At 39.8% G+C, this 25626-nt stretch overlaps 1 protein-coding gene across 7 annotated transcripts; it reads right to left on the bottom strand.

Moving 5' to 3' along the window:
* Positions 1-626: 626 nt before the first annotated feature.
* LOC125972913 (eukaryotic translation initiation factor 4 gamma 1) lies at positions 627-25207 on the bottom strand. 7 transcript variants are annotated; one of them, XM_049726962.1, is made up of 32 exons: positions 25125-25207; positions 22607-22647; positions 22397-22512; positions 21637-21702; positions 20689-20709; positions 20062-20256; positions 19214-19316; positions 14968-15107; positions 11634-11726; positions 11349-11436; positions 9558-10526; positions 9330-9418; positions 8979-9168; positions 8310-8443; positions 7745-7870; positions 7213-7626; positions 6998-7141; positions 6613-6849; positions 6414-6518; positions 5945-6229; positions 5528-5636; positions 5352-5451; positions 4932-5182; positions 4678-4808; positions 4426-4598; positions 4086-4211; positions 3927-4008; positions 3386-3484; positions 3092-3226; positions 2244-2325; positions 1934-2074; positions 627-1796 (listed from the first exon to the last, which is right to left on the bottom strand). In XM_049726962.1, exons 3-32 carry the CDS (start codon positions 22469-22471, stop codon positions 1618-1620), a joined length of 5082 nt encoding a protein of 1693 aa, XP_049582919.1. In that variant the 5' UTR covers positions 22472-22512; positions 22607-22647; positions 25125-25207; the 3' UTR covers positions 627-1617. The 7 variants fall into 7 exon arrangements, with proteins under 7 accessions (XP_049582919.1, XP_049582920.1, XP_049582921.1 ...); XM_049726963.1 differs by lacking the exon at positions 20689-20709; XM_049726964.1 differs by lacking the exons at positions 20689-20709; positions 21637-21702.
* Between the last annotated feature and the right edge of the window lie 419 nt (positions 25208-25626).

Consider the following 25626-nt stretch of genomic DNA (forward strand, 5'->3'; position numbering starts at 1 on the left):
ATTTCAGCTACCACGGTCCAGCATCTGCAAAAGGGAAATGTATTTAGTCAGCCCATTTATCACTTGATGACAATTAAAAAAAAAAAAAAAATGCTGTCCAGCTGGAAAAAGTTACACAATTGATTTTGCTATTCGTTGGCGTTGATAGTATAATTAATGAAACATGCCAGCAATATAAACAAACAGTACAATATAGTATAGAATATAAAGAGAGAGAGAATATATAGCAATATAAACAAACAGTACAATACCGTATAGGATATAAAGAGAGAGAGAATATATATATATATATATATATATATATATATATATATATATATATATATATATATATATATGAAATACGACAAGAGTGTAAGAGTTTTGTATTTGCAACAATCTTTATTAGTTCTTCCAGTTTGAGATGTGAAAAGAGGCATACTTTTATTTAATTAAATATCTCTTTTAATAAAGTAAAACAAAAAGAACTATTTACACATTTTGTCTTAACGGCAATCAATTACTGTACTCTGATTTAATAATTACAAGCACTTTTGGCCAGCTGAGGAGAGAAATAAATACAGGGGTAAAATTCCACTTGTTTTACAAGAAAGGAAAATTACATTAGTATTCTCTCTTTTTTTGGGGGGGGGGGCAAACTCATAAAATATCTATAATATATGTACAGAACTCTCCTAAAATCCGTTTCCACTCACATAAGAAAAAAGGCCTTCGGATTTGTCCTGTTGAACTTTTTTTTTTTTAAATTTTACTTTCATAGAGTGGTGTTTCAATTATTCAACTTTTCAAGTTTCAATAACAGCATCTTACTTAAAAAAAACTCCACGCTTCATATCAAGGCATAGCCGTGTCCTCATTCTCGCTTGCGTCTTCAGGTTCTGTTGTGAAGTACAGACAAACAAACAGTAACACAGATCCAGCGGAGGCTAAGTAAAGTAGGGTGGCGATCGATCATTATGATAATCATCATCATTGATCATCTCCAGCAGCAAAACGGTTAATGTTCATCATGAGTCTCCTCGGTGACACTCTCCTTGTGAAATCTGCGCTTAGTCTTCAAATCTAGCCTACAACTCTCCTCTCTCAAATGTCCATCTTTCTTTATATATATATTTTTTTTCTTTTATTAAAAAACACGCCAATCATTAGTACAGAAAAAAAAGTCAAAGTCATGGGCATGTAGATCAAACACCAAATGCAACATCTCGCTGTTGCCGTTGCCATGAAAAAAGGATGACATCATCAAAAATATATAGCCTCTGACTTTTATATGCATTTGTCAGCATAGTATTGCTGAGATGAGGGCAAGCCTTTTCAAGGTAAGAATCAAACTCTGAAGCAAACAGTCAAAAAGGTAAATGGTATTATCTTCCACTTCTCAGTTCTCATCACACAGATTCATTAGAATTAGGACATTCAATTGCACAGAAAAAAAATAAAAGTAAATGGCATGATCGAACGCTCGATCAATAATACAATCTCTCCTAGTTGAAGATTTTTTTTTTGTATTGCTTTTTTTTTTTTCTGTTTCTGCAGAAGGGCTCGGCCTCCTAATGTCCTGTCCGAAAAGATCTCAATTAAAATCGTACCAGCCCAACTGTCACACTGCAGAGGCCCCTAACTGTTGTCAGAGTCATCCTCCTTGCGCAACCATGTGAAGAAGCCGGTGACAGACTTGAGGGCCACGCCCTTGCCCTGCTGCTCGGCGGGGTCCTTGCACGACTCCCACTTGTAGAAAGCATCATCTTTGATGACTTCCTCATCATAAAGCGTGTCAAAGAACATTCGCAGCAGATCTGATGATGGGACAAGAGACATGACATCATGTCAGCACAGACATTCATGTCAGGTTGAAGAACCAAACAAAATACATTTATGAACAATTGAGTGATAAATAAGTTCGGCAAATGGATTAGTTTGTATAGTCACTCACTGGCCGGCTGCTCCATGTGCACCATTAGAGCCTGTAAGGCATAGAGAGCTTGCAATTCCATCTGTTCATCCTTTAAGAATTTTTGTAGCAATTTGGCCCTCTGATTGATTATCTCCTCATTCACCTTGTAGGGATTCTCACCTGCAAAAGGCAAAGTCAGCAGGACATTCGTTACAGCTCACATACAGCGTCGATAGCATCGAGCAGTTTAACTGAATGTACGTTTGACAAAAGTCAAAGACACGTAACTTAATCGGTTAATTATGCATCCAACAATTGAGTGGAGAGTATTAAACAAAAAGCAACTCACAGATGATTGCTGACTGGCAGATGCAAGTCATCAGTACTCTGACAAACATGTTGGAAGAGGTCTGCTGCTCATCCAGGTTAGCCTACAAGAAACATTTGAATGCTTAAACATGAGCACCATTTCAGCAAGCATCATTCACAAACTAACTACTCGATAAAAACAACGCTGCCACTATTAGTCGCCTGCATGTTCAAAGTTGCACATGACTACATTTCTCTTTGAACCCCAAACATTTTTTTAATCCGCATAAAATATTACAATAACAAATTTAGCACCTTCGCATAATACTGAAGAAGAATCAGCATTTATTATAGATACAACTTAAAAGACATAACACATAGACCAGTTGTCATTAACTGCCCAAATCCAGCTCGCCAAACTGTCCAATCTGTCCCGTGACTGGATTCTATAATAATGAGGTTCAAAGAAAAAAGGTGGTCCACACTAAAGCAACTAACAACAGCAAAAACAGAGACTATAAAGGCTAAAAACGCCTTCAGAAATGGAAAAATATATATATAAACAATGAACATCAAATAAGAGTGTTATGCCATATTTAGATTCCTATTTAATTTCTATCTGAGGGTTCGGCCCCCAGGGTGACAGTGATAAAGGAGACAACAAAATGTGATAAAGGAGACAACAAACGAGTAAAAGGTTAAACACATTTGAATTTTGTCATTTAATTTATCAGTACAAACAGGGTTATATCTTTAACTCATTATGTGGGAGGGAAAAAAACGTGGGATCCAATAAAATTACAATTCAATGACTACTGTATCCATAATCAGGAATGGAATAAATGGAAATCAAATGTTAATAAACGTCCAAAAGAAATGAATCCAAACCTCAATCCAGTCAATCATCCTTTTGTTGTCAGCCTTGTCCTGGATCAGTCTTTCAAGCTGTTTGCTCAGATCTGCAGAACTCATCTTCTTGGGTTTACTCTTTTCAGATACTTCAGCTAGTGTGAACACCATATTCTTCAAGAAAACATAATTGTTACCTTGTTACCATTTCAAGAAGTGATTTGAACTCTGAAAAGTAAAATCTTTAACCACGTGTCAATTGCAATAGATGAATCAAAGAGAAAACATGGTAGGTAGAGGAGGAGATAGAAGTCGGTGGTCATCGTCCCTTACCTTTTCTGTCACAAACTTATTGACGTCTACATCCTCAGGGAGGAAGTCTTTCCATTGCAGTTCTGCCTCCCGCCACATAGTGCCCACCTTGTTATGGCTCTATTTGCGGGACATTAATACAAAATATTCAATACACCGTTTTATCACTCATCTGCCTTTTACACTAAAGCCACCAGGGTACCTTAAGCAAGACCCCTGCATTAAATAAATAGACACAAACCACATTCTAAGTATGGTATTCTTACCATTTTTGATAGGTTTCTCAGTTTTTGAAGCAAGACAACCGTTTACAGGTTCATGACAAATGAGTAAATCGTAGAACAGGATTTAGCTTATGTAAAGTATCTTCATGCAGATGACCCAGCACACACTTAGGTTTTTTTTTTCATGCTTGCTCCCTGCCTGACTTGTGAATGATAGACTTAATGAGGAAAGAATATCATTTTATCAATGTAAAAATTCCTTTGACTGTTTGATAGAAGTGACACATAAATGAATATCCAACTCTACTTGATGTGTGGTGTCAAATTAATGAGCTTACCATCCCTTTGCAGAGTAAAGTGAGGATACAGACAAGCAGGTCTCCAGCTTTGCCCAGAGCAATCAAAGGTTTTGAAATCTCCCTGTAAAATCCAACAAATAGCGTTCACATCCATTTTATCTTTGAACATTCAAAGAGGTGCAAAGGTCTGAGACTAACTTGAAGAGGTGTCCCATGGGGATCCCTCCCTCATGCAGCATGGGAGTGATTAGTTCAGCCAGGTAGGTCCAGATGTGCGGGATGTCTATCGCCATTTCGTCAGCTATCTCCAGGATTTCATGAAGCCTACATAAAAAAGGACAATGCTATAAATGAGGAGTTTGCAACTTAAGTAGATATCACACAGTATCAGAGAGCTATATTCAGCTTGCTTTAATACAACCACTATAATCAAAAATGCATTTGGATAGTTTTTCTCGATAAACCGTATATGTTTTCTTCTGAGCTCCACGGGTACACTTTAACCATGCATGGTAAGGACTTGAGGTTCCATACAGACCCTTTATAATACTGCTCTGTCGGGAGAATGCTTGTCTTAATGAGCTGGTGCATCAGTCGACCTAGGTTCTCTCTTGTAATGGTGTTGCGCTCCAGCGTGGACTCCAGTCCGAATTGTACGAAGGCAGACAATAGCTGAGGGCAGTTTATCTCCTGCACACATTGCAGGGCCTCCTGTGGGGACAGAGAACAATATCCTTGGCTGTCAATGCATGCTGTCAGTGCATGCTGAGACATTTGTATTTCATCTTACCTTGATATCAAGAATATGGAGGTATTCTTCGATGATGGCTTTGGATTTTTTAATTAGCTCTTCCACAGTCAAGGCAGGCTGGGTAGTGGTTTGGAGAGGAGGAGGAGGAGTGGCGGCTGTTTCCCGCCTCACTGTTTATGTAATCAAAAGAATAACAAAATGTAATGACCAGGCATTAAACTAAAATCATGCTTGCTAAGACGGCATTAGTGGAACACAGAAGCATGAATGGGAGATAGAGTCTAGTCAGATACCTTTGTCTCGGCTCTGAGCTCTCTCTTTACTGCCACGATCTCTGTCATCTGTCCTATTGGCTACTTTGCGGACTGGATCTGCTGACCCACGTCGCTCTCTCTCCCGACTCGGTTCCTCATTTTCCCGACTGAAGGTACGTGTAGCGGCAACCTGTGGCCTGTTGCGCTCACGATCATCACGTCGGTCAAATCCACGCTCGGCGCGGTCGGAGCGGTCAAAGCGCTCTCCTCGCTCTCGACTTGAACTGTTTCTGTATAGGGACGAGATTAAAAGAAAACATGGGAAGAGAATTCAGGCGGGAAACTGAACGACGTATACCCTTTTTCAATATTGAGGTATTCAGGAAAGAAAATGAAAATAACAAGTTTGGCAGGTTTCTCTAATGACATTCCAACTTCAGTTGTGCACAGTTTTCTTACCTCTGAGGAACCCGCTTGTCTGACTCTGCTGAAGTACCTGATGAGGCCTGTTGCAGAGCAGAGAACCTGTTGGTAGCTGGACGACTGCCCAATTCTGCTCCTGGGGGAAAAACAATATACTCATATCTTGTTTTTCTCATAATGAGGTTCCAGACATACCTAACAGGGGGACTTACCAGAATCTGGAAGCTTGTTGGTGCTGCCACCGCTGCTGCCCCTGCCCCAGCTCAACGCACCTTTACCTCCTGGAGCGAGACACGGAGTGTGGATATCAAATGCAGGTGCCTGAAAAAAACAGTTTGTTGATTAAAACCAAAATTCTAGCAGAAAACAAAAAAGCTGAATAAAAAGCTGCTTCAGCATGGGGTTTAATTTAGAATTGGTGGTTTATCTATGTTTATCCAGGATTTGGACAGTTTAATTGCCCTAATGTGGAGATCAACTAATTTTGTATTCTAACTACTGCTCAATTGCTCGTGAGCAAGACCCCAAAGAATATAAAATAAACAAAAAATTCAGTGAGGAATGTTCCATTGCGTGGTTGTGTTGGATGCATGGTGGAAAGCTAATACATGCATATAATAGACAAGAACCTTTGGAAATTTTAATTTGGCATCATAAGTTCGGTTCTTGGAGATGGGAACTGTATTCCAGCCATCATCTTGTGGTGGACCGCCGCGACCAGGAGTGTGAGATCCTCCACGATTGCCTGGGCCTCCTCCACCCATTCTGTTTCCTGGACCACCGAAAGACTCTTTCTTGGAGCTGAGGGCATGCTGCACTTTCATTTGCTCTCTGTGTTCCTCCATCTCAGCTTCTTTGTGGATCTGGTCAATAGTCTTTGGGCCTTGGTCGCCTCGTCTAGGCACCCAATTACGCTGAAATAGCGGAAGAGAATTAACATAGAATTAATGCTGTCACCAAAACTGAAAGTATCATCCAAGACAGTGACAGATCATTGGTAATTTGATAAGGCTTTGCAGTGACATTAATTCGAGTCAGATGACAAGGTCTATGCATGCTGTGAGAAAGATAAGATAAGAAAGTTGCTGGAGTGCTTACCCGACGAAGGTCCATCACATCTTGCAACATAAAGCGGATCCTGGAGCTGGTCTTCTTTTCCTTTATTATTTTCCCCATCTGTTTAAAGTACTGGTCCATAAGAGGCTAAAGACCATTACGACACATTAGTTTTTTGTTTTGTACATTGTCATCTTTGTAAGCTGAAGCTGATGAATTGAGTTACAAGTGTGTGATGTACCTTGGCCTTTTCGAAGTCTAAATCCTTTCCAATGGTGGATAACAGTCTGCACAGGCACTCCAGGGACTCCTCATCGTGGTTTTTTAGTAGCTTCACAATGCACTCATGCATAATTACTTCCGTGAGCATCTTTAGTTTGAATAGCTCACCAATGAATTTAATATTACCAAGTGAGCGCTTCCTAGCCTTGTTTTTAGCATCTTCGAGTTCCTCAATCAACTTTTGCTTCTCCTCATCCTGTTGTGGGATAGAAATGGAATGTCCAGTAGACAAAGATGTGGTTAAAAAAAAAAAAAAAAAAGAGATTAGTTACAGTGTACATTGCGTTAAAAAAAACAAAAAAAAAAACACGTTACACAAGTATGTTACAGAAGTAGCATAATACCCCTGCAGCCTCCAGCTCTTGTTGCTTCTTCTCAAAGATCACATTGTCATCTTTATCTTTCTCAAACTCATTCTGGCATCGATTCAGTAGCAGCTTCCGGAAATTCACAGTGTCTCCTGGCTTATCTGTGGCTTCGACTTTTAGCTGAAAAAAATCAGAATTTGTATTGCTATAGCCATTTATTATAAAAATCATTATTAGCTGTTGATACATACCCCCATAACGCAGCGGCACATGTTCGCATAGGCCACAGAAAAGTCTGGCTCGGAGATGGCCTTTTCAAAGGTGAGGTCTATGACACCTTTTAACCTCTCCTCCGTGTCAATAGTAAGTTCTGTCACTTGTTTCATTAGCTGCTGAAACTTTTGAGGGGTCAGTTTGTTGAGGATGCTGCGGACCTTTTTAAATAATTCCTGTGTCTTGAGTTGTTCAGGGTCATTTTCCGCAGCATCTTCTCCTGCTAAACCACCACGCGCACCTTTTTTCATCGAAGGCTTCCATGCTTTTTCGGCCTTGTTCAGCTTCACATCCTCATTGAGCGACATGCTTGTAATGATTTTCCTCGGTTCTTTCCGTTGCATTTGCTGAGACCGGCGCGGGCCACCTATGCCTACACCCATGCCCGGAGGCTAACAAAACAGATAAGAACGAAGGATAATTAAAATAACACAATAATCAGACAACAACATCAGACAACAGTACTAAATTGCTGGTCTGTGATCTTCGGGGCCAACATATGTAACTTACGGGTCCTCTACTTCCTCCTCCCACACCTGGCCGGCCAAGGTTGGCAAATGATGGTGTGAAATCAGGACCGCAATTCATTCCGGGCAGCCGACTGGGGTCAATCTGGCGCAGAGGAGTCTTGTTTGCCTAAACAGAAATACGTATGCATTGATCATAAAAAAAACAACAACATGTGAATAAGCGTTTTTTTAACCAGTTTTTTTTTCTTGCATTTCACTCGCATGTTTTTAGTTTTCAAGGGTTTCAAACAAAAAAACAAAACAAACCATACAACTCACGCACACACATACACCACACACCAACAAATGTGTGAAATACCAACTCCACCATTGTTTCACATCTCAATACAAATTATATGGCTGCAAGACAAATATAGTTCAAAACGCATTTGAAAGGGGGACAAATGAATACAAAAAAATCTTAAAATAAGTAATACGTTTCTTTTGGATGGTGGCATTTCATACTTCATACTTCATACTTTCATACTTGAGTAAAAACAACTCATCACCTTTTTACCTTTTTAAAAACATTCAGATTTTTTTGTAAGTCACTAGTGTGGCTTTACCTTGTCTAGGACGACATCATTGATGGCAGGAAGACCTTCAGGCTTATTCATGCTGGCTGAGATGAATTGAAATCCCAGAAGAAACTTTCGGTCATACTTTTTCTTCTCCTCTGGATTGATTGGCTTCCATTGTTCTGGAAATAGAATATTTGTAGGAATCACAAATCATTAACTTTGTTTTATATAGTACGTGGAAAGTTATGGTTTGCTGCAAGGTCTACATATCAAATTTGTGTGTAATTAAACAGGTCTAGATCTTACGCTGAGTAGGTAAATTTATGGTATTTGAAACAAGATTATTGTCATTAGCTCGGTATTTGTATTTTTGGAAATATTCTCATTTGTTGGTTTGCCAGGCCAGTTTTGTGAAGTACTAAAATGGCTTGGGAAATACCATGTCAAACTATTATTAATTTCAGTCATCTAGGAAGAAATAGTTATACTTTAAAATATCACCTCACCATCTTTCCGGGCATAAAATCTTCCTATATCAGGAGCAACGTCAAATACTAGCTACAATTTAAATTGTGCTTTGAATTTACCTATTGCTTTCTATTGCTGTACGGTGATTAAAATCACCACTATTCCTCATTTCAAGCAATTTTTAGATACGTAAACTAGACATAACAAATATTTTCAGAAAAGCAGCAACTGGGACAATGGACCCACCCTCTTTATACTGATACTCCTTATTTGTCGCTGTCTGCTCAGTAAGGTTTGGTTGAATGTTCTCAGCATGCACCTTGTCCTCCTTGTCTTCCCAAGTTAGGTCATTGGACTCTGATGCTGGAGATGGAGCAGGAAGTTGGATTTCAGCTGATGTTGTCGGGACAGCCTCAGGCTCTGGTGGTACGATGTCCTGTAACAATGGGCAAAAAATGTGAATGGTTCAGAGTTGGTTCAAACATTCTATACCACTAAATAATACACTATAATAATACATATCTGTATTTTCATTGAATTTTATGTGCACAGACTTTAATTCTAAGTTCTGATAGAAACAGTAGAACATACACCCACCTCTTTAAATGCATCCAATAGATCTCCCACTATCTCCTTTTTATTGAAATCCTTAATTTTTCTCTTTTTCTTTGGTACAGACACAGCAGCTACAGAAAGATAGATAATAGTCATCGTATCATAAAGAATGCGTTGGACATGTTTTGCACTCAATAAAGTGAAAAAAACTGTGATATACAGTGACTCAGAAATGTAATGCATACAGTAAAGAAGTGGTAAGTGACACACCTTGCATTGGAGTTTCAACAAGAGCACTGAGGACATTCTGGGCAGGACTTTTCAGTGTTTCTAGGTCATGGTCATCTTTTGAATCGGCCACCAGTGGCGGTGACGTTGCTCCTCCAATGCTGTGTTGAGGCATCGGGGTGACTTTATCGGTGTCTTGGGAAACGGGAGGAACTGTTTGTTCACCCTCGGTCTGGGAAGATGCTGCCTGGGTGATTGCTTCAACAGGAGCCTCCAGACTGACGGTAGAAACAGACTCGGCAACAGGAGCTGTGGTTGATTCAACAAGTGACGTAGGCACTGGCTTATTGATGGCTTTGGGGGGGTTAATGACAGGTTGCAGACAAACATCAGGCTCAGCAATGGGGCTGTCATCACACGCTTTTGTGTGAGTAACAGGGGTCACCATGTCTTGCGGGGATGGAAGTGGTACACCATTGGAAAGAGAGAGTTCTTCTGGCTGAGCAATGGGAGACTCCAGAGGAGACTCCTGGTTCGTAGATGGTGTCCTGATCGAAGGGATTTCTGGCATATCTTCAGCCACACCATTCGTGGAGGAGGAGCGTGTGAGAGAAGTGTCCAGAAAAGAAGAAGCATTCTCTGATTGTATCTCCTCTCTAATCACCACATCTACCTCCTCAAGATTTTTAGCTTTTCTTTCTAGGTTTTCCTTAACTGCAGAGGTAGGCGTAAAATCGGGAAGGGGTGCAGGATAGGCAGGCACCTCAGGTGCAGGTTGGGGCTCGGGGCTTAGTTCTCTGGGAGCATACATTCTGTCTGTAATGGGAACGATGGACGCAGGGGGAGAAATACAAATAGTGTTGACAGGCGTTTCAAGTGCTTCTGATGATGAAGATGATGTAGCTGGCTTATTGTTGATGTCAGAGAAGGGAGCCTCTGCAAGAGTGAGGTCACCCTGAACACTATCAGGAGGTGGTGACAAAGAAGGCAGCAAAGGTTTTCCACTGTCATCTGTAATGTCAAAAAAATGAAAAGAATTGTTAAAATTGTAACAATGTGTCACCGACACCGTTCAGTTCCAAGATTTTTCCATTTTATGTACAACAGGCAATTTTTAAGTGCTCGTAAACTTGGATATTTGGACATTTTCTTACATTTTGGGATGGTCTGGTTCATGTATATGTTGTATAATTTGGGTTCTCGTCAAATTGAACGTGAAACACCCTCAATAAAATATGTGTGAAACTTGGGTTAAGTTTTCTCTGTGGAGCCAAGTGCAAAACAAATTGCTATAGTACAAATGTAGTTCCTCTATCTGTTTTTTTTTTTTAAATTGTATTTACATCTATTTTGAAGTTATCCATATCAGACATGTACACATCTTTAAAAAAAAATATGCATACAACTACACAAGTGTAAACATCAGGCAGTGCATTTCATTTTTAATCTATTAAACTAAATCTAATTGGAACTGCCGGATTTAACAATTCTTTCTTTATATGTTTCTGTTACTCACCAACAGGCATATTCTATCATTTATGCTCAACTTTATTCCACATATAAAATTCAAGAAATGATAGAAAATCCTACTAGAGCAACTGAACAAAATTCACTGTTTAACCTTTGCTTGACATCACTTGATGCTTTTCTCCTCAAAAGGTCTCTCTACAGGTAGTAGCGAGTTTTCTTTAAGTCTTCATATATTTCTTAGTTTTGAATAGTACAAACATGGATATCAGCATGGCTGCTTTATCTGTGTAACCTGAGGATGTTATTTGCACCTAAATCTTCCAAGGTTAAGAGTATAGCAGAGTGTCTACATATGGAACTCACCTGCTCTAACCTCCGCTGGAGCAATTGCAGCTGGGGTACTCTCACCGTTGGCCTGGACCGATCCTGCGTCTGATCCTGATATGGCAGTCTGTAAAACATAAGAATCAAAAATGTTGGTGTGAGATTGAAGAAACCAAAAGTAATGGCCATTTTTGGTCACAAAATGGTTTAGGTATGCCTATTATTAAAAAAACAATGCAGAGAGCATACTATTTGATGAAATCATCTTTAAAAAGAGGAGGGTAAAAAAACAGTAAAGTCAAATTAGGTCAAAACATTTACTACCTGTGGTGGGGTTGGGGTAGAACCACTACGGCCACCGGACATAATCTCCTCTGTGATGTCCCGGCCTCCTTGTTTTGGGTCTCTTATTCTGATCTAAGATAGAGGAAATCAGAAAAGTTATGCAAAGTCAAAAGAAAGAAATAAGGAAATAATTCACATATACTGCATACTTGACTTGAGAAGATTTATATTATCAATATTGCCGGGGTAGCACTGTCATACTTCAGACAAGAATCACTCATCAACCATTAATAATAATCTTCAGCTTTTCCTGCCTGCCCTATGACTCACAAGCTTTATCAGTGAGTGGCCATTACATTTGTCACAATCTAACATAGAAAACACCAATGAAAATCACATGTATAACGTCCTACAACTATTGTAACTGAAATGCCAAACTCCATTCCAGCCTTGGGTGGACTGTGAACATTTTGTCATAGGACAGGTCGCAATCTGACTTGACAACAATTTTGCATTCAAAGACTGCTCTGCAGCTAGGAAGAGAAGAAAAAAAAAAACTTTGACGTGTAATCACTCTCACATTAAGTGCCACATAAACATTTTTTAAACACTCCCTCACGCGCTCTCTCACTAACTCGCTACATGCTTATTCCAGCAAGTCAGCGCTGCTATGAAACTGGTATGAGCCAGAATGCAACTTAAAAAAAGTGACAAGCACAGTCATGAGACTAAAATGTCAAACTTAACCTTGAGCAAATATAACGCACAACAAAGACCCTCTAAAAGTTCTCCAAAAAACAAAATGGTTGTTTACCATTACTAACCTTTGCTAGGCCCGGTCCATTGGTAGCTATTCCTAACAGAGTATTCTCATCCCTGGAGTGGAATGGCTGCTCCAGCCAGTTCCAGGATTGACATTAAACACCATAAAGCAGGCGTGTGGTGAACCGTTTTAGCTAATCTTAACTGTCCCAGGCTGAGAACTGAGCAGAGGAGGGCTGGGCTGGGCTCTAAGACTAGCTGGGAACTTCACTCCCTCACTCTTTCACTCATTTGATGATTCGAACAGGGAGGAGAGAGAAAAAAGGATGGCCACTGGCCTTCTAAAGCTATGGCATTGGAATGTGCAACTCCCGCCCACAGAGACTAACAGACAGTTAAAGGGGCCCGCGAGGGAAGTCGGGGACGCAGCAGTATTACAGAATAGGAGCAATTCAAGAGAGGCAAGGTTACAATCAAATGAGCTGATACTAGAAAAACAAACCTCTTTGCTCTCTCTTCACTCTGAGCCGACATGCTGCAAACTTACACAAGAACAGAGGAAACCAGCAGAAGAGGAAGTGGGAGTGCCATAGAAATCAGTAGGGGAGGGGGATAGTTGGCCACGTGGAGCTGAGCAATGTGCTGACATGTCCCACAGCACCTCCCCCTCTAGTTTTTCCACTTTGGCATGAAGTGAGAGCAAGATAGATAACACTAGGTTAGAAAAACAATTAAAATGCTAATGATTTTGCATGCAGCGACTGGGTTGTCGCATAAATCAAAAACACTGTACAACACCCATACTGACACAAAATATTACCCAGTCTCAGAGTCTTGTGGTTCTTTGCGCATATAATAATTTTTTTAGATTACTTCTCGGTTTTCAGTCAGTAGCACAAAAAGGAAATGGCCAGAACTTTCAAGACTGAAATGCAAAATTTTTAGTTTGAGATGTGAATGCACATACTAATACTGAAGCACACTCACAAACTCAAGCAGATGTGGAACATTATTTCTCATATGCTTTCTTTCTCATGGTTGTCCCTGGACCAAGTCAAAGTCCAATCCCAGGCAACAGCAGTCACTGATAAGCAGACCAAAGGGACCCAGTCAAAGTCTCAAGGCAAAAGAACGAGCTCAACGCACTGCAGATATTCATGTACAAATGTCAAACTGCCAGCGAAAGAGGTTCATAGGTTCATATATAGATTTAAAAAAAAAATACTGAACGACAAATACATTACAGAGTGGTATTTAAAAAGCTTGACAATAGAAATTGTAGGGCCTGCTCTGTGAAAGAAAGAATTACATAAGATGGGGTTGCAGCAGTGCAATATATACAGAGTAAAGGAAAAACCAGCCACTCTAGAAATGGGACATGAGTGGAATAGTTTTACAGCAACTCAGGTTACAGTCAAGTTCACCACTGTTTCAATCACCACATATAACCTTAATGCAACCAAACCCCAGATTTACAATTTATAGGCCTGAGTGAGGAAAAGCGATTCGGATGATGGATTGATGAATGAATGACTGAATGACTGAACGAATGAATGAATGCATGAATGCATGAATGAATAGATTGAAGGATGGACAGACGTATGGATCGTTCAATTGGCGAGTTACCTCATGAGTCATTTACAATAAGAAATTCATGGTATTGAAAAACATTCAAGAAAAAATATACTTAGTTTCATTTCAAATTGAACAAAGATCAAACAGAAAAAAATCTAGTCAGGTTAAGGTGAAATGCATGTGGGTAATTTTTGCCTGAGGGTAATTTTCCCTTAATATTGGCAGTTCTTCATTATAAAAATGATACCCGGCACGACCATCCCAAGTTGAGTTGATATTTACTTTTGACAATATGAATATGCCAATATTTATGTTCTCATTTCTATTGGCTGAATTTTAGCTTACATGATCTGTCAATATCCATCCATTTTCCAAACCGTTTATCTACTCGACGGTCGTGAACATGCTGGAGCCTATCTCAAATGTCTTAGGGCGGTAGGTGTCTGAACTGGTCGCCAGCCAATCGCAGTCTATCAATATCATTGTACAAAAAAAGTATTGTAGCCAATATTCAGCACCAAAACAAAAAACAAATCCCAAAATTAAAGCTTCTGACCGTATGGGAGAACTCCTGAAATAATTAAAGATTTACTTCGCTTTTTCTGGGTTTTATTGAATTGCACTGCATTTTTATTAATATATGGGTGAACCACTGAAAACACAAAGATTTGTACTTACATTGTGTGTATACACATGTTTGATATGTAGGCTTACTGCACTGATGATTCTGATAAAGCTGTTCAGACTTGGTCTGAAGTTTCTAGTTCAAGTCCTCTTGTTGTCCCATGATATAGAGAATGGGACTGATTACTGGAAAAGTGCCAGAAATCTTCCCAAGCACTGCTAAGCTGTCCTTGAGTAAAGCATCAAATTAATATATTTATATTTCTGCCCTGTTAACGTTGTGAAGAAAAAATTCCAAGTTTAATATTCCCAATTAGGCTCCATTTAAATTAAGAAATACATAGATACCTTTGTGGAAATAAAATGGAGGTTTGACAATTACCACAGTGATCCCCTTTAGTAGAACACTGACCTGTTTACGTTCCCGTTTGGTGTGGATGTGTTGCGGAGGCTGTGGTGGTGGTTGCTGCTGTTGAGGGGCAGGGTTCATGAGGACGGTTGGTGCCTGCACTGTGGGAGTAAACTGAGGCTGGGCTGTATAGTAGGCCCCGGCTGTGGATCGGACAGAACACCATTAATCAAGTTTCATCATTCATGTGAGCTGCAAAAACATTTTTGTGGAACAGGACATTTTATCTGAATAATTTACATATCAACGACAGCACTGCATTATTTTACTTGAGCCCTCTCACTGCCAGCCATGGTTAAGGATGGTCTTCTATCCAAGCTTAAGGAGAATACATCTGGAAACTTGCGAAACAATCTATTTAGTGAAAGCGTTTGAATTTAGCTCAAGTATTCTGAAAATTAACAGTCAAATTTGGATTTTCGTGTGCTGGCAAAAACAATGTGATAACCAGAAGATCAAACTCTGGATCAAAATATCTTAAAATCTCCAGGTAACCAAAGAAATTATAAAAAGACAAAGACTACTTTCAGAAATCTGAAGGAAAAAAATAGCATGAGCAGTGGTTAAATTCATTCCACTTAAACCATTAAAAAAAAATAACATTTCTGTAGGTAATAAACAAATGAGCCAATTAAAGCTGCAACCATCAATGAACAACACTGCAAATCCTTGGAGCAATCAAAACTTTGACACCCTGCTCAGTCCACATTACATTTCTCCTACATCCCAAAAACGATTGGGCACTCCAAATTGCCCGTAGGTGCAGATGGTTGTTCGTCTCTCTGTGCCCTGCGATTGGCTGGCAACCAGTTCAGGGTGTCCCCGGCCTGCTGCCTTTTGGGATAGGCACCAGCACGCCCGTGACCCCCGTTGGACAAGCAACACAGATAATGGATGGATGGATGAAAAAATCTACATTGAAAATGTAAATGATGTATTTCTATGTAAAATTGCAATTACATTTCATGTTATATAATTTAAATTACAAAAAGATAGGAGTTAAACAGTTTTCACTTCTTCCTGTTTTGTTTCCTTTTTTGTTGATATCTGTCTATTGTTTTTTTTCTTTTTCTTTTTAAAGATGTTTCAAATAAATGCATTCATTCATACTAAAACAGTTAGGCCTAAATCAAAAGTTGTATTGTCTCTCATTTTACAATTGCTCATTATGGGAGTTATACCACAAAGCATGAGTAAAATGGAAAACCCTCTTCAAAGTTTTTAACCGTATCGGTATGCAATCTTTGAAAAGCCTGAGAGCACCCAGGAGGCCCATAGTGTAGGTAGGCCTGTGACATAACAGACTCTCTCTACACGTAACTATTCAACTCCAACTCCACCGTCTTACTACTAAACCTTATGCATACTTTAAATCAATTAAAGCAAAAGGAAATAATTTACCTACACACCAGAATGATAAAAACACACAAACACAAGTTCAAAGTACCTCTGTTGGCTCAGACGGTCAATAATGTCAACAAGACATTCTGTTCTTCAGTGATACATATTAGCTGGCCTTGTAAATGGCCTCAACAGTTCAGCAAGAAAGTAGTGGCGTACAAAATGTTCAAAGAGGTCAAAGGCAAGGAAGTAGTGGCGTACAAAGTGTTCAAAGAGGCCTCCCTTTCAGCTCAGCAGTAACTGCACACTCTGACTCCACCACTGAAAGTATTGCAGTCCAACTCACATTACTGAGTCTGCATTGTTGACCAAGAGCAACACAGCCTAAATATAGTCAAAACCCACATGCGATAGTTTGCACGAGGGAGGGAAGGACAGACCAGGCGAGACGAAGAGCATGCTCACAACCAGAAAGCCAGAAGAAGGAATGAAACTTTTCTTGGACAGTGTCCCAATACTGTAAATAAGAAGCATGAGATATGAATCATTAAGCACAAGCGCATGAGCAGTTCAACGTTGGGGGTGGGCTGCAGAGAGAGAGCCTTTATCTTGACGACACCTACCCCGAGAGTCATCTTCTTCGTGAGACCCGCGATTCCCCATGTTGAATGTCTAACTGAGTGCAAAATTGCATATAGTCTGCAAAAAGGAGGAGGGGGGGGGGGTCTTTTGAATGCCCCTTTTTACTTTTTCCTGCCCCCTCTACAGGTGTCCACTCAAAATGATTTCTTTCAGTGTTAAGTTCTGCCTCTTCCAGCATGTCTCAGCTTTACTCCTCCCTCTGACCTGAGCAGCTCCTTCAATGCAGCTCCATTACTGCAAGTCATTCTTGCTTACATTACTAAGACTGATCAGTTGCATTAAATAACTACACATCCCAAAAACTTAGACTATAAGTCGCTCAGGAGTACAAGTCGCACCAGCCAAAAAATATAATAAAGAACAAAAAAACATATATCGCATTTTTGGGGGAACTTTATTTGACAAAATCCTTCACTAAGAACAGACATGAATAGGCAACACCAGGCCAAACGATACGGTATGCTAACGTTACATAAACACAAACAAGGAACTGAGAACGTACCTGACGTAACATTAACAGTTATTCAAATAATTATAACATAAGTAACACGTTTATCAAACCATCCATGTCACTCCAAATCATTAAATCCATCGAAATCTTCGTCCTTTGTGTCACTGACGTCGGACTCATCGTCAGTAGCGGTTCCAGTTATTCCACGGGCCTATATAACTATATGTAAACTGTATATCAAATAACTATAACATAAATAACACGTTTATCAAACCATCCATGTCACTCCAAATCATTAAATCCATCGGAATGTTTGTCCTCTGTGTCACATATAAACAACGCCGCTGATAACTCCGGAAGTACATGCGGCGCTGAAGTCAGACTCATTGTCAGTTGCGGCTCCAATTATTCCACAGGCCTAGTAAGGCCTCATGCGGTTTAAAGTGAAAATAACATGTGAAGTGATCAACTATACTAGCAAGTAAGTAATGTGTGAATGTAATAACGTGTTAATAATTTTACATATAAGTCGGTCATGATTACAAGTCACACCCGCGGCCAAACTATGAAAAAAACTGCGACTTATAGTCCGGAAAATACGGCAAATGTTTGTTAAAAAAAAAAAAACTATTTTCTCTCTTATTTGGATTGTTTTGATAATGCTTGTTCCTTTCAATACACTGTCACCAAAAAATAATGACCTAAGTTATATCCATCCATCCATTTTCTATACCGCATGTACCCACAGGGGTCACGGGCGTGCAGGAGCCTATCCCGGCAGTCCTCGGACAGAAGGCGGGGGACACTCTGAACTAGTTGCCAGCCAATCGCAGGGCACACAGAAACGAACAACCATTCGCACTCGCACCCACACCAAGGGACAATTAGGAGTGCTCAATCGTCCTACCAAGCATGTTTTTGGGATGTGTGAGGAAACCGGAGTGCCCGGAGAAAACCCATGAGGGCCCGGGGAGAACATGCAAACTCCACACAGGGGGGGCTGGAGGTGGAATTGAACCCACACCCTTCTAACTGTGAGGCGGACGTGCTAACCAGTGCACCAACAAGCCGCCCGACCTAAGCAATATTTTGACAAAAATTGCTTTGCCTTCCTTGTACTGTACATTACTCGGGATATTGGCCACATCTGCTAAAAAACTCTATCAGTAAAAAAGTATTTGGTTCTGTTTTTTTGTGTTTTGTGGGGAGGAATGACTTGTGCCATTATTTTGGGATGGTGAAATTACCATTTGTTGCAGTGAATTTGAATAATTAAATAGTGACGGGAAATTGTGAAGGCTCAAATTTGCTTCATGTACCAGTATTTGTATTTTTTGATGTCACACTGTTAGCGCTCGTCCTGAGACAGACCAGCTTGTAGGAGAAATGTCATTTGAGGCGAAACCTTGCTTCCTACTAAGAAATACCGCTACCATAAAAGTGGCCAGTGGCAACATACATTTTTATGTTTACATTCTTCCTGCACTCTGTTGCTCCAGACGCTGTGGCAATAACTGTATGCAGTCAACAAATTCCACGTCGACACTGCTTTTTTCTTTAGTTACTTCACTGCTAGCAAGTCACGCAGTTATGACGGCAATCAAAGGGAATTTGATCAACTAGTAAATAGGCGAGCGGATGGATTTAAAATTGGACTAAAACAATAACCAGTTAAAAAAATGAATTAATGGTTGAAGGACCACCCTGGGATCTGGTGCTGGCCAATGTATGGTTGGGGTATCATGGAGATTAATGTAAGTTATTTTAACCTAAAACGAACACGTACAATTCAGGCAGACGGCTCTATCCACTTACCATAACTACCATATTCAGCCGGGCTTGTGCCTGGGTAGAAACCTGGAGCTCCAGCTGGTACAGAGTATTGCTGGGGTGTGGCCACGTAGGTCGGGGAACGGTACTAAAATAAAATTATAAAACAAAATTACAAATTAAAAGTATAATACGAGGTCAAGCTGAGAGAAATTGCATAAAGTACTAAAGTGATTCACAATTACTGTGTACAGTCTGCACCAATACCAGTATTGGGATCAGCATCAACACGGTACTTCTGTACTTATACTTGTATCGGCACTGAAATTAAAACTGTAATTCTTTAATATTCATAAAACGCTCCCGCTCTGTTATTTCAACACCAATACCATTTTATCAGCTTGAAATATAGTACTTTCTGGGCAGGTGGAGCCATGTTACTCGTATGGAGATACATCAACCCTTACATTCTTGTTTTGGGTGCTTGCTGAGCCTGAAGATACGATTGTATCTTAAAATGTTGGGCATTATCTCCAGGAACTCAATTTTTTAACGGTGTATCACACCACTAGGCGACTGGCCAGGTGATGACGCAATTGCCCCAGCTTGTTCTTAACATAGCAATTGTACCGCATGTGATATTAAAAATAAGTTGTAAAAAAAAAATAAAAATTGAGCAGAACTGTCTTCATCATCTTTAGTTGGATAAAAATTCAAATCAACATGGTTTTCAATTATTAGCACTATAGAGGTAAGAAATTGATCTATCTTCTCGAGACTTCTTGAGGTGCCCAAAGTAGCTGATGCCAAAGATGGTAATGTTCCTTTATTAAAGTTTTAAAAGTTACAATTTTCAAACTGTCTACCCCCCCTTCCCAGGATTTTTTTTCTACCTGTCCTTGTATAAAATATGCTGCCCCCTGTGGTGAGCTTGGGAAGGGCAACTGTTGTCCTGGGATCATCATCATTTGGGAACCAGGGGCCGGCTGGTAGACATGAGGGGAAGCTACAGGCCGAGGGTTACTACTGGGTGGAATACATCGAGGCCCGCTGCTGGGAGGCAAACTTGTTCTGTTGGCATAGTAGGGCTAGAGGGTAGACAGGAGGACAGAGGAAGAGAAAGCAAAGTAAGTACAGACACCAACGAGTCAATCCAAAGCCATATTACTGCAAGTGGAGAAACATGAAGAGAAACTTGAGTTTGCAACACGGGACAAAGGAGGTACACATTCTTTATAACTGTATGGTTATCTTTCTGAAAAGTGAAAACAAAACGGCCCCATTTGATAAACCATTACTTAATTAATTAGCCCTAGGCCACGTGAAGTAGGCTCCCTCAACCTGATGGCTTTATTGTTGGCTCACGAATCGATGATTTGACTGCATGAAGACAGAAAGCTTCCTCCTTAACGTTAATAATATTCTGCTGCTGTTGTAGCCAGCCAAATAAAACCAAGCCAGAAAAGCCCATCCTCAAGATGGCGATAGAGGTGAAAGTAAAAGGAGGAAGAAATAATTACCTGTAGAGATCTGAAGCTTCCCTTTAGCAGCACAAACAAAGATCACAGAGCTGCATTAACTGGAAGCAATAAGGTGGGACAGTTTGAGAGTAAAGCCCACCACAGTTAGTCAAAGCAAAGCCGCCAGAAACATTATCCATTCGGATCCAAGCAGTGACTTGTGACAAGCAGTACACACTAAATGACTGTATAGCAGTGTTACCCAAGCACCGGTCCGTGAACCGATACACACTTGGTACAGGACCACACAGCCATATTTTTTATTGTTTTGTATTACATTATGTGTTAAAGGTTGCCCATTCGGCATCCTTTGCAACCTGGCTGCTCTAACCCTAACCCTAACCCTTCTCAAGGTTTCTTATTTTTCCCAGATGTTTTTTTAGTTTTGCTTTGCCCTCCTGTGGGTTACGATCTGGGGGGTGTCGTTAATATTTGTCAACTGTGGGTATGTGAAGCCCTCCGAGACGTGCGTGTGTGTGTGTGTGTGGGGGGGGGGGGATTATTTTTAAGGCTGCTGGTTTTATTTTACAGCATGGCTGGACATTGCGGTGTTTTCGACTACCATCTAGTGGCGCTGTATTTTATGCTCACCATCATTGTACCTCAAATTTGAGCTCACAGCACAAAGCAACAAAAGACAAAAAATTAAAACGAAAGAAAAAAAAAAAAAAAACTAGTGAATAGAATGTACCACTGTATTGGGTTTTAGTAGGGTTAAGGCAAAAACACAGAAATTTTCATGGACCTTTGTAAAGGGGTGGCACATATTTCAATGTCAAACTTTGGTACAGAACCAGAAGTCGCACTGTCCAGCCTTTTAGTTTGCACTGTACCTATTGGTATTGTTTTAAACACTGAAAACTCTTCGACTGTATATAGAGGTTTGTGTCCATCATTGTGGTGGCACATGAACTTCAGGGGAAAGAACATTTTAGTATTCCTTCCTACCTGTGGTGTTGGGTTCATTTGTGGGGTGGCAAACACAACAGAAGGCAGACCACTGGGGAAAGAAGGCTGCAAATGACAAGAGGCGATATCAACAAGAGCAAAGTGGGACACATGCAGGTAAAATAGGGAGTGAAAAAGGGAAGAATATTTAGAGAAGGAGAAATCTATTAACACCAACTAAATTGAAGCAATGTGCAAGGATGTAAACGACACAGCAGCTGCTGTAAACTTGTCGTACTATTTTATAACTGCAGAGGACAACATTTTCATTCTTATGAATATCGATCGCTGCAGTATTTTTTGTAGGTTAAACGAAATTATCATGATTGGGTGGGTGGGGTTGGATGGATGGATGGATGGATGGATGGATGGATGGATGGATGGACGGACGGACGGACGGACGGACGGACGGACGGACGGACGGACGGACGGACGGACGGACGGATGGATCAACGCACTATACAGTACGTACTGATGATTAAAATGATTATTTTACTGTAGTTATCTGGAAGAAATTGCTTACTTCTCTTTGTTAAACAAATGCTTGGGCCTGAAAACAGGTTTTGACCTTTGGTTTCTATGTTTTACCTGTATAATAATGGTGAAAAAAATAAAGTTTTCTCCTTCACAGATTTTACCCATCACGGGTTCTTTTCGGAACGTAACCCCAGCGAAAAATGAGGGATTACTGTATTTCTACGGCAGTCAAATGTCCTTCAACGGTACAATGACTATTATTACCTCACCAACAGTTCCTTACCTGTGAGAGGCCAGGGGATGGGGCGGGGTGGGGATTGGAGGGGGGTCCTGTTACAGGCTGTGGTGCTTTATTCATTTCATGGAGTTTTGCATGGGGATGTGCACCTCTGTACAAATCTTAAGAAAAAAACAGAATTAAATTAAAAAATGAAAACATTTGACTTTCAACTGAGGGATGTTATGCAGAAGTGTTTTTCTCTTACATACTTACATGTACGAATCTGTAAGAAGATATGATTTCAAGATTTTCTCCTAAAGACAGATAACAGCTTTGTTAACAATGTAAATGTTTCATTTATTTGGGCAGATACAGTTGTCACTCATAAACTCTGGTCAACAATTATGTTATCTGTGAAACTAATCATTCAAGAAAAGCCATATTTTGGATAATGTTTAAAATGACTGGGGATGGTTGTGGTAGACATACGTGCAATTACCACAACTGAGACAGTGTAAGCCGCTTTCTCAACAACTGTGTCATAGACACCCAGCACCGCTGCTGCCAAAGTGTGCACTTTCAACTATTGCATAAGGTCCCTCTCATGAACCTAAGATAGTACACTACTTGAACTTCACTTTACTTCAGACACATTCACTTATTTGAAGAAAGCAACCAACTTGCGGCCCATACCCACACTTGATTGATTGATGAACATTACATACATACATTACATGTTTCCTTGACACTTTCAGTTCAGATTGTTAAAAACATTGTACACTACTGGATGGTAGAGCGGCCAATCTCAATAAAAACAACTTTTTTTTCTCCACAAGAAGCCATGACAGTCCGCTCAATGTGAATGAGGTGTTATGCCCCATGTGTCCTCCAAAAAAACACACATATTTAACGCTGTTAGTAGTGTTGCAATCGGCTGTTGTCATGGTCACCATGCAAATAAGACAATAGGTTTTTCTTTTGGCTCCTTAACAAAAGCAGTGAACTGAGCAAAACACTGCACTGCATCATACAGGTGAGTGAATCTGCCTCATCATTTGGAGATTAAATGACATGAACAAACATCGTAAGATACTAAATTTGGAATCGGAGTCTGCCTCATCATTTGGAAATATTAAATGACATGGAGAAACATCATAAGATACTAAATTTGGATTCGGAATTTTGGATTTTTCAATGTTCATGCATTTTAAAAACCTACGATTTATTTCAATACAGTAATCATTAAAAAATATGTTCTATCAAATCAACTTACTTTTTTTTTTTTTCTAAAACCGTAGGTCTACTAATTGCTAATTATGATTCATTGGTCGTGCCTCACCTTACCTTGTTTCGCTGCCATCATTCTGCTACAGATACCCGAAGGTGACAAATCACTCAATCACAAATTTGCTGGATCAATGACAAATGTAATGCACTTCACCACCTGAGGAATAAGTCGTCTGTAATGACATTTTGCTTGCACTTCCAAAATTGACCACTAGATTACATTGAATTAATTTTTCTACAGTTTGTCGCTTTAAGCATTTGTTTAGACCTGTTAAAATGTAATTTCAAAAATCACTTTACATTTAAGAGTGGGTGGTCGTGTGATCTACATGGACGCACTACTTTTTTTCTTTTTTTTTTTTTGTTAATGACATGGATGCAAAGTAATCCTGATTTATTTGATTAATTCAGCCAGTGGTAATTCAAGATTCAAGAGTTTGTTTCTGCAAAACATGGGCGTGTCTATTTGTAGCCAAACGAATGGTGGATATATTTAGCACCGAATAAGTACCCGGTGTATATTTACAAAAATCTGTGCTACTGTACATGATGTAAGAAGGTACTATATAGACAGTTCTGCGGCATGACATGGTTAACCACATGCTTTCCATGCTATCAGTGCAATTTGCACGCCTGCTGTTGTCGACACACTTTGCTCTTACAACTTCTTCGTATCCAACGAAAGGACAACTAATGCATATGGGAGAGTAGCAGCAATAAGAATCTACCATTGCACATTATATACAGTGTAATACCACCTTTCTCGGGGTTGTCAACCCACAAAGTACCAAATGTCATGAAATGAAATTTAAAAAAAAACACCCACAAATCCGCCCAGCAATCGTCTCAACAGAAACCATTACGTGTTGAACAAGTGCACACTTTGTTGCGTTTATCGAAAATCTATTCCCAACACACATTCCCAAGTGGTCACAAGAGGAGACTAGAATCTGTTGTATTCAGCTCAACTCAAAAGTAAACATCAAGAGGGGTTGACAAAGTTGTTTTCAAAAACAATCCAACAATTTTATCCAGCGAGGAAACGTAAGACATGGACTCAACAACAGTGATTTATTTGTCATAATACAAAACTAGCCTGACGTTCTGATTGTTTACAAGATTGGGCAATAAAGCACGTTGTGATTGCTTTAACATGTGGATGGAAACAACAACCAAAAATTGGTACTGGTACGTCACGTGATTGGGGACTTGCGTGTTTTTTTATCATTACTTTTTTCTTTTACTGGAGTGTTAAATTAGTTAAAGCCAGAACACACACGTCGTTTGAGGATGGTGATGCTAACTGCGAGCTAGCTAGCAGCTAATCCCCAACAGCACTACTCATAATGAGCAATTTTAACACTCACCACAACCAGCACGATGACGAGTATACACACAGATATTTTTATGAATGACCTCTCTGTGTATATTTGTCACAGTCACTGACTATATGTGTAGTAAATGAGCAGAAAATTAAAAATTACACGTAAAAGCTTTTCATTACCTTTCTCTCCTTGAGTCCGCAGAGCCGGACGGACTGAAAGTCTTCCCGGAAACCGGTACTGTGGTAATTCCGGTCAAATCCCGTCACGTGGAAGTCGTTCTCAGTAAGAGGTAAAGGAACAGAACCCCAGCAAAACTCCGAAAGCCAACACTCAAATTCTGCGGCGCATCATAGCAAACCTATTTTTCCTAATTACTTAGTTATAAACAGAAAATGAATTGATAAATTAATAAATTGATGCAATCATATCTGATCATGTAATGCTCAACCATATTTGTAATGGGTTTTTTTTGTGTGTGAACCTTACCCAATTCAAATTAGGCTACAGAGTAGTACCGCTTGTTTCAGTTGTGCATTTGCAGTCTTTTACACTGATGTGCAGTATAGTTTTTCTTATTATAATTAACTAATTCTTTGTCTCATGTTGCTTCATGATGTAAAGCAAGTTGGAATGCCTTTGTGCATGAAATGAGCTGTTTACTGCGTGTTTATTTGCATATCA

Source organism: Syngnathus scovelli, chromosome 7 (genome assembly GCF_024217435.2).
Source record: "Syngnathus scovelli strain Florida chromosome 7, RoL_Ssco_1.2, whole genome shotgun sequence".
Classification (NCBI taxonomy): Eukaryota; Metazoa; Chordata; class Actinopteri; order Syngnathiformes; family Syngnathidae; genus Syngnathus; species Syngnathus scovelli.